This window comes from Micromesistius poutassou (genome assembly GCF_964030765.1).
Source record: "Micromesistius poutassou genome assembly, chromosome: 7".
NCBI classification, from domain to species: domain Eukaryota; kingdom Metazoa; phylum Chordata; class Actinopteri; order Gadiformes; family Gadidae; genus Micromesistius; species Micromesistius poutassou.
In genome coordinates, this window is record NC_140277.1 from 20,780,830 (window position 1) to 20,790,547 (window position 9,718).

The 9,718-nt window shown below is 49.7% G+C and overlaps 1 protein-coding gene across 4 annotated transcripts in view; it reads left to right on the plus strand.

The window, feature by feature from the left end:
* Positions 1-1,293: 1,293 nt before the first annotated feature.
* The window catches only part of ccdc88ab (coiled-coil and HOOK domain protein 88ab), a 66,890-nt gene continuing 58,465 nt past the window's right edge, over positions 1,294-9,718 (plus strand). For all 4 annotated transcript variants that reach the window (XM_084471028.1, XM_084471027.1, XM_084471025.1 and 1 more), the window contains exons 1-5: positions 1,294-1,369; positions 1,947-2,105; positions 3,823-3,969; positions 4,970-5,114; positions 5,893-6,071. In XM_084471028.1, the coding sequence (XP_084327154.1) occupies positions 1,310-1,369; positions 1,947-2,105; positions 3,823-3,969; positions 4,970-5,114; positions 5,893-6,071 (690 nt within the window). In that variant the 5' untranslated portion in view covers positions 1,294-1,309. The remainder of the gene's footprint in view (positions 1,370-1,946; positions 2,106-3,822; positions 3,970-4,969; positions 5,115-5,892; positions 6,072-9,718) is intronic.

Here is a 9,718-nt window from a genome sequence, read left to right on the forward strand (position 1 = left end):
ATGTATTTTCCAATTCAACATAATGATTTGTTTAACTGACAAAAAGGCTAAAGCTGTGATGTGTTGCGTAAGAGTTGACTCAATATTTTCTACTTTACTGCCTAAAAGGCAAATTAGTGGGCAGAGCGGTGTTTTCACTTTCAGAACAGAAGACAAGTTACAGATCACATCTTTCCAAAAACTCTTTGCTGAGGGGCAATGCCACATTAGATCTATCAACGTTCCTGCCTCTCCGCAACCATGCCAACACAAATGGGAGAGGGACTTGTCCATTTCCTTTAATCTGCTTGGTGTTATAGAAGCCCTGTGCAAAAATTTTATTTGAAGAATTTTACTTTAATTTTATCTTACACATTTGGATAAGGCTGTTTTGGTAACAGTATCCCGCTGTGCATCACTCAGGGGTAAGTCCTGCTCCCATTTGTGTTGGCTAGAGGACAGGCTGTCAAAGGATGCAGTGGTCAACAACTCGTATAACCTTGACACTGTTCTCCTCCCTGATGCAGTCTCCCTCAGTTTGTTGTCCAAATCTATATCCTGTACTATGGGTTCTTTTGAAATAAGTAACCCCAAAATTTGAATTGTAAATATGCAAAAAAGTCGACGTCTTTTAAATCATCTAGTGTTTTTAAGACATTAAAGGGGACATATAACCATCTGTCACTATCTGAGCCACTTAGTTTAAACCTCTATGTTGCCATGATTAGTTTGTTAATGTTTTTCATACGGGGTCCCTGTAGGGCATGACGTACGCTCCATGAAAGGGACACGCTTCTGTATCATTTTTACTACCTCACAAGAAAATAAGAGGATTGACTATTTTCTAATTGGTTTGGTTTGTGCTCAACCCGTTTCCAGCTCCCTAACTCCCTAACTCACAACAAAGGAAACCTTTATAATAAACATCTGGGACGCCCAGCCCCCTCTTCTCCTCCGTCTGGATAATCGTTTGTAGCTGATTCTTGTTTTTTATTACTCCACAAGAAATCTGAGATTAATTTATTTGAACCAGTAAAGAGGGAATTTAAGAGGAATTGCTGATATAAGAAATAATAATCTTGGTAAAATCTTAATTTTCAGTACTTGTGTTCTGCCCCATAATGAAATGGGTAGAACTGTCTCTTATGTCCTCCCTAATGGTTTAAGGAGAGCCACAGTGTTTCTTTATTGATTTATATAAAACATGTTCTCTCCTGCTCTGATGAGTAACTCTTCTTGAGTGCTGGCTGAGATGACTCTGATGCTCCTTGTCCTGACTCAGCTCGCTTTGTGCTTTCTGGGAATCAGGGAGGAGAAGAGTGAGCAGTTGATGGACACGAGACAGGAGCTGGACAACATGGAGACAGAACTGAAGAGGCTTCAGCAGGAGGTAACACACACACACACACACACACACACACACACACACACACACACACACACACACACACACACACACACACACACACTGGATTTAATCTAAGTATCTAGGCTCATTACGGGCTATTAGAGCTATCTTTAGCTTAGCAGCAGCTCCCTGAGCGTCCTGATGGGAGTGGGTGTCTGGCAGACGGCCTGCAGTCTTATTCTTTATATCAGTATCAGTGTGTACGCACAATGCTGTTTTTGTGTATGAGCAATGACACATTTGTCTGTTTATTGTAAATGTGTTTTTTATTAATGGAGGGTGTTTGGTTGTCTGCTGTGTTTGTGGACGGGGAGTTAGTCTATGGGCCTCGGGGGATGAGCTGATACGCTGACCTGTTGACACTCTCTCCACACTCTGTCCACCATGTTCCTCCATGTCTGTGGTGGGGGGGCAGAGGACCTCAGTGGTCTCATGGGGGGGCCTCTCTGTCCACACACCGACAGAATACATGGAGGACCCACTGTGTTGTGGAGGTGTGGTGACCTGCTGAGGTGGTGGAAGCTGTGGTCGTCTCTGAAGTTCTGTTGGTCTTCTTCAGAGCTACCAGCTGCTGTCGGACGCCCGGTCGGCGCGGGCGTACCGGGACGAGCTGGACGCGCTGCGGGAGAAGGCCGTCCGCGTGGACAAGCTGGAGAGCGAGGTGGTCCGCTACAAGGAGAGACTCCACGACATCGACTTCTACAAGGCCCGCGTTGAGGTACACACATAAGCATGTTACATAGGGTGTAATGACATGTGACATAAGGTGTAATGACATGTGACATAAGGTGTAATGACATGTTACATAGGGTGTAATGACATGTAACATAAGGTGTGATGACATGTGACATAAGGTGTAATGACATGTGACATAAGGTGTAATGACATGTTACATAGGGTGTAATGACATGTTACGTAGGGTGTAATGACATGTTACATAGGGTGTAATGACATGTTACATAAGGTGTAATGACATGTTACATAGGGTGTAATGACATGTTACATAGGGTGTAATGACATGTTACATAGGGTGTAATGACATGTTACATAGGGTGTAATGACATGTTACATAAGGTGTAATGACATGTTACATAGGGTGTAATGACATGTTACATAGGGTGTAATGACATGTTACATAGGGTGTAATGACATGTTACATAAGGTGTAATGACATGTTACATAGGGTGTGATGACATGTTACATAAGGTGTGATGACATGTTACATAAGGTGTAATGACATGTTACATAGGGTGTAATGACATGTTACATAGGGTGTAATGACATGTTACATAGGGTGTAATGACATGTTACACCCTAGGTGGCCGTGTGCAGTGAGACAAAAAGTGCAAGTGAGCTGTTGTTTACTGAGTGTATTTGAGGACAAGAGGGGCTGACATTCCTAAGTCTCTCTCTCTCTCACTGGTTAGACTCTATCCTCAGGCTAACAGCTCTGTAGCCGTCCTGCTAACACACTGCTGCTATACGGTGCTGTTGTGTGGATGGTGATGTGTTACTGCTATAAGGTGCTGTTGTGTGGATGGTGATGTGTTGATGTTACTGCTATAAGGTGCTGATGTATGGATGGTGATGTGTTGATGTTACTGCTATAAGGTGCTGATGTATGGATGGTGATGTGTTGCTGTTACTGCTATAAGGTGCTGTTGTGTGGATGGTGATGTGTTACTGTTACTGCTATAAGGTGCTGTTGTGTGGATGGTGATGTGTTACTGCTATAAGGTGCTGTTGTGTGGATGGTGATGTGTTGATGTTACTGCTATAAGGTGCTGTTGTGTGGATGGTGATGTGTTGATGTTACTGCTATAAGGTGCTGATGTGTGGATGGTGATGTGTTGCTGCTATAAGGTGCTGTTGTGTGGATGGTGATGTGTTGCTGTTACTGCTATAAGGTGCTGTTGTGTGGATGGTGATGTGTTACTGCTATAAGGTGCTGTTGTGTGGATGGTGATGTGTTGCTGTTACTGCTATAAGGTGCTGTTGTGTGGATGGTGATGTGTTGATGTTACTGCTATAAGGTGCTGTTGTGTGGATGGTGATGTGTTGCTGTTACTGCTATAAGGTGCTGATGTATGGATGGTGATGTGTTACTGCTATAAGGTGCTGTTGTGTGGATGGTGATGTGTTACTGCTATAAGGTGCTGTTGTGTGGATGGTGATGTGTTACTGCTATACGGTGCTGTTGTGTGGATGGTGATGTGTTACTGCTATAAGGTGCTGTTGTGTGGATGGTGATGTGTTGATGTTACTGCTATAAGGTGCTGTTGTGTGGATGGTGATGTGTTACTGCTATAAGGTGCTGTTGTGTGGATGGTGATGTGTTGATGTTACTGCTATAAGGTGCTGTTGTGTGGATGGTGATGTGTTGATGTTACTGCTATAAGGTGCTGATGTATGGATGGTGATGTGTGTGTGTGTAGGAGCTGAAGGAGGACAACCAGGTTCTCCTGGAGACCAAGACCATGCTGGAGGAGCAGCTGGACGGCAACCGCCTGCGCTCAGACAAGCTGCACCTCCTGGAGAAGGAGAGCCTGCAGCTCAAGTCCAAGATCCACGACCTGGAGACGGTATGATCCTCACTCCTCCTCACTCCTCCTCACTCCAGTCCTCACTCCAGTCCTCACTCCTCCTCACTCCTCCTCACTCCTCCTCACTCCTCCTCACTCCAGTGCTCACTGTTATGTTGAGTTATACTTTAACTGTTATGTTATACTGTTACTGGTGGTGACTTTAACTGTTATGTTATACTGTTACTGGTGGTGACTTTAACTGTTATGTTATACTGTTAGGTGATACTGGTGGTGACTTTAACTGTTATGTTATACTGTTACTGGTGATACTGGTGGTGACTTTAACTGTTATGTTATACTGTTAGGTGATACTGGTGGTGACTTTAACTGTTATGTTATACTGTTACTGGTGATACTGGTGGTGACTTTAACTGTTATGTTATACTGTTAGGTGATACTGGTGGTGACTTTAACTGTTATGTTATACTGTTACTGGTGATACTGGTGGTGACTTTAACTGTTATGTTATACTGTTAGGTGATACTGGTGGTGACTTTAGGGACATTAGTGGATGTCCATGTGTGAAATGGCACTAGAAGAGGATGGATTGACAGAGAATGGGCATTCAGTCAGGGCTGGGCTTACATGCAGTATTTTATAAATGTATATGGCAATTGCCATAAGAAAATCAATGTTTATCAATGTTACGCCAATCATATTATTGTAGTATATTCTGATGTTAGAATTAGTATTTCTAAAACTAGTGCTCTACAAAAATGATGAGAATGATCCCATAATGTTTAAAGCTGCCAATCTGGGAAGAGCCATTCTGATTGGTCTCCTCCTCCAGAGGCGGGCTCAACTAGAAGCTGCTCTCCAACCACAGCTGACCCTACAGCCTGTAATGGACTAGTGTTGATAGGTCCACCACCCTCGTGTGTGTGTGTGTGTGTGTGTGTGTGTGTGTGTGTGTGTGTGTGTGTGTGTGTGTGTGTGTGTGTGTGTGTGTGTGTGTGTGTGTGTGTGTGTGTGTGTGTGTGTGTGTGTGTGTGTGTAGGAGCGGGACCTGGAGCGTAAGCGAGTGGAGGAGCTCCTGGAGGAGAACCTGTCTCTGGAGATGGCCCAGAAGCAGAGCATGGACGAGTCTCTGCACCTGGGCTGGGAGCTGGAGCAGCTCACCAAGACCCCCGACCCCACCGAGGGTGAGACGCACGCACGCACACGCACACGCTGCACACACGCTGCACGCACACACACACACGCTGCACGCATGCACACACACGCTGCACGCACACACACGCTGCACGCACACACACGCTGCACACACGCTGCACGCACACACACGCTGCACACACGGACACGCACACACACGCTGCACAAACGCACACACACACACGCACGCACACACACACGCTGCACGCACACACACGCTGCACACACGGACACGCACACACACGCTGCACGCACACACACGCTGCACACACGGACACGCACACACACGCTGCACGCACACACGCTGCACGTACACACACACGCTGCACACACGGACACGCACACACACGCTGCACGCACACACACGCACGCACACACACGCTGCACGTACACACACACACTGCACACACACACACGCACGCACACACACGCTGCACATACACACACACACATGCTGCACACACGGACACGCACACACACGCTGCACGCACACACACACACACACACATGGTGTGTATATATGTGTGTGTGTGTGTGTATATATATGTATATATATATATGTATATATATGTGTGTGTATTTTATCTGAAGTAGAAGCACACACGCTGATTTAATCCATTATTTTCATTTCATTTAAAGTTCATGGGATTATACACTAATTAAAACATGAATATTATAACATTAACATTTCTGTCATTTTAACGATGATCCCGTTACTGTCGGTAGTTAAGTTCTGGAGGGTGTTTGATGTTCCTGTGTGGCCCTCAGCTCCCCAGAAGTCTCTGGGCGAGGAGGTGAACGAGCAGACGTCCAGCCGGCTGCTGAAGCTGGAGAAGGAGAACCAGAGCCTGCAGAAGACCGTGGAGGAGCTGAGAGGAGCAGGGGGCCAGGAGGCAGCGGGACGGCTGCTCAGAGCCACCCAGGAGAAGGAGGAGCTGACGCACCGGGTACCCTGACCCCCTTTAGAGGGCAGACCCCCTGACCCCCTTTAGAGGAGACACCCCCTGACCCCCTTTAGAGGAGACACCCCCTGACCCCCTTTAGAGGAGACCCCCCCTGACCCCCTTTAGAGGAGACACCCCCTGACCCCCTTTAGAGGAGACACCCCCTGACCCCCTTTAGAGGAGACACCCCCTGACCCCCTTTAGAGGAGACACCCCCTGACCCCCTTTAGAGGAGACACCCCCTGACCCCCTTTAGAGGAGACACCCCCTGACCCCCTTTAGAGGAGACACCCCCTGACCCCCTTTAGAGGAGACACCCCCTGACCCCCTTTAGAGGAGACACCCCCTGACCCCCTTTAGAGGAGACACCCCCTGACCCCCTTTAGAGGGCAGACCCCCTGACCCCCTTTAGAGGAGACACCCCCTGACCCCCTTTAGAGGAGACACCCCCTGACCCCCTTTAGAGGAGACACCCCCTGACCCCCTTTAGAGGGCAGACCCCCTGACCCCCTTTAGAGGAGACACCCCCTGACCCCCTTTAGAGGAGACACCCCCTGACCCCCTTTAGAGGAGACACCCCCTGACCCCCTTTAGAGGAGACACCCCCTGACCCCCTTTAGAGGAGACCCCCCCTGACCCCCTTTAGAGGAGACACCCCCTGACCCCCTTTAGAGGAGACACCCCCTGACCCCCTTTAGAGGGCAGACCCCCTGACCCCCTTTAGAGGAGACACCCCCTGACCCCCTTTAGAGGAGACACCCCCTGACCCCCTTTAGAGGAGACACCCCCTTTAGAGGAGACACCCCCTGACCCCCTTTAGAGGAGACACCCCCTGACCCCCTTTAGAGGAGACACCCCCTGACCCCCTTTAGAGGAGACACCCCCTGACCCCCTTTAGAGGGCAGACCCCCTGACCCCCTTTAGAGGAGACACCCCCTGACCCCCTTTAGAGGAGACACCCCCTGACCCCCTTTAGAGGGCAGACCCCCTGACCCCCTTTAGAGGAGACACCCCCTGACCCCCTTTAGAGGAGACACCCCCTGACCCCCTTTAGAGGGCAGACCCCCTGACCCCCTTTAGAGGAGACACCCCCTGACCCCCTTTAGAGGGCAGACCCCCTGACCCCCTTTAGAGGAGACACCCCCTGACCCCCTTTAGAGGAGACACCCCCTGACCCCCTTTAGAGGGCAGACCCCCTGACCCCCTTTAGAGAAAATCCTACATTTAGTTTGTTATGGTAATTGTTCTACTCTTTGATATCGCTGGTTCGATATAACAGACACGTAGACGCGTAAGACACTCAGCTGAAGTCATCATTAACTTGCACTATTTCATTTACATTTAGGGCAATTAGTAGAGGCTTTCATCCAAGGCGACTAACAGTAGGGTTAGGGTTAGGGTTAGTACTGTACAAGGGTGGGGACCGCAGCTCTAGAGACAGAGTTGTAGCAACATTCATACCACAGTGGGGGGGCCACAAATGACCAGATAAAGTAAACATCCTGTAGATGTCTCCTGCCTCCTTCCCTCCTACTTCCTGTAGATGTCTCCTGCCTCCTTCCTTCTGTCACAGCTCGAGGGAATGACAAGGAGGAGCCCACACATGGCTTTAAGTTGAACAATAATAGTTTAATGAACAAACTCAAAGTATAGCAAGTTAAAGTGATGCATGTCAATCAGTAATCAGTAATGAATGCTGTGTGTGGATGAGAATGTGTAAAGCAAAGCCAACCCAAACACCTAAACAAACCATACGCCAACGGAGAGAGAGAGAGAGAGAGAGAGAGAGAGAGAGAGAGAGAGAGAGAGAGAGAGAGAGAGAGAGAGAGAGAGAGAGAGAGAGAGAGAGAGAGAGAGAGAGAGAGAGAGAGAGAGAGAGAGAGAGAGAGAGAGAGAGAGAGAGAGAGAGAGAGAGAGAGAGAGAGAGAGAGAGAGAGAGAGAGAGAGAGAGAGGCTCCTACAGCTTCTATAGCTGAGGAGCTCCGCCCACATGGCTGTTAGCCGTCACACTGATCATCACTCAGGAGCTGCCAGAGCGCTGGCACACGTCCTACATCCTGTAGATCCCTCCTGCCTCCTTCCCTCCTACATCCTATAGATGTCTCCTTCCCTACTCCCTACTACATCCTTTACCCTCGCCTGGCATCCTGATCATTTCACACAGGGAATAAAAGCAGGAAGGAGGGATGAAAGCAGAGCAGTAAATCCCGGCAGGCTCATTTGCGACTCCTTTGCCTTCCTCTGAGAACGCCCCTCTCTCTGGAACGCCCCTCTCTCTGGAACGCCCCTCTCTCTGGAACGCCCCTCTCTCTGGAACGCCCCTCTCTCTGGAACGCCCCTCTCTCTGGAACGCCCCTCTCTCTGGAACGCCCCTCTCTCTGGAACGCCCCTCTCTCTGGAACGCCCCTCTCTCTGGAACGCCCCTCTCTCTGGAACGCCCCTCTCTCTGGAACGCCCCTCTCTCTGGAACGCCCCTCTCTCTGGAACGCCCCTCTCTCTGGAACGCCCCTCTCTCTGGAACGCCCCTCTCTCTGGAACGCCCCTCTCTCTGGAACGCCCCTCTCTCTGGAACGCCCCTCTCTCTGGAACGCCCCTCTCTCTGGAACGCCCCTCTCTCTGGAACGCCCCTCTCTCTGGAACGCCCCTCTCTCTGGAACGCCCCTCTCTCTGGAACGCCCCTCTCTCTGGAACGCCCCTCTCTCTGGAACGCCCCTCTCTCTGGAACGCCCCTCTCTCTGGAACGCCCCTCTCTCTGGAACGCCCCTCTCTCTGGAACGCCCCTCTCTCTGGAACGCCCCTCTCTCTGGAACGCCCCTCTCTCTGGAACGCCCCTCTCTCTGGAACGCCCCTCTCTCTGGAACGCCCCTCTCTCTGGAACGCCCCTCTCTCTGGAATGCGCACTTCACTCGCTTTGGGAAAGCATTTATTCGTAATTACACCAGCTTTCATCCTGAAGTCGTTCCCCAAACAGCGTCTGTGGGAACTAGTCTATTTGAAAGCTGCAGTGTTTCATAACTTCTAGAGGGAGAGAGGGTCCCAGGCTGTGTTTCATAACGTCTAGAGGGAGAGAGAGAGGGTCCCAGGCTGTGTTTCATAACGTCTAGAGGGAGAGAGGGTCCCAGGCTGTGTTTCATAACGTCTAGAGGGAGAGAGAGAGGGTCCCAGGCTGTGTTTCATAACGTCTAGAGGGAGAGAGGGTCCCAGGCTGTGTTTCATAACGTCTAGAGGGAGAGAGGGTCCCAGGCTGTGTTTCATAACGTCTAGAGGGAGAGAGAGAGGGTCCCAGGCTGTGTTTCATAACGTCTAGAGGGAGAGAGGGTCCCAGGCTGTGTTTCATAACGTCTAGAGGGAGAGAGAGAGGGTCCCAGGCTGTGTTTCATAACGTCTAGAGGGAGAGAGAGAGGGTCCCAGTCTGTGTTTCATAACGTCTAGAGGGAGAGAGAGAGGGTCCCAGGCTGTGTTTCATAACGTCTAGAGGGAGAGAGAGAGGGTCCCAGGCTGTGTTTCATAACGTCTAGAGGGAGAGAGAGAGGGTCCCAGGCTGTGTTTCATAACGTCTAGAGGGAGAGAGAGAGGGTCCCAGGCTGTGTTTCATAACGTCTAGAGGGAGAGAGAGAGGGTCCCAGGCTGTGTTTCATAACGTCTAGAGG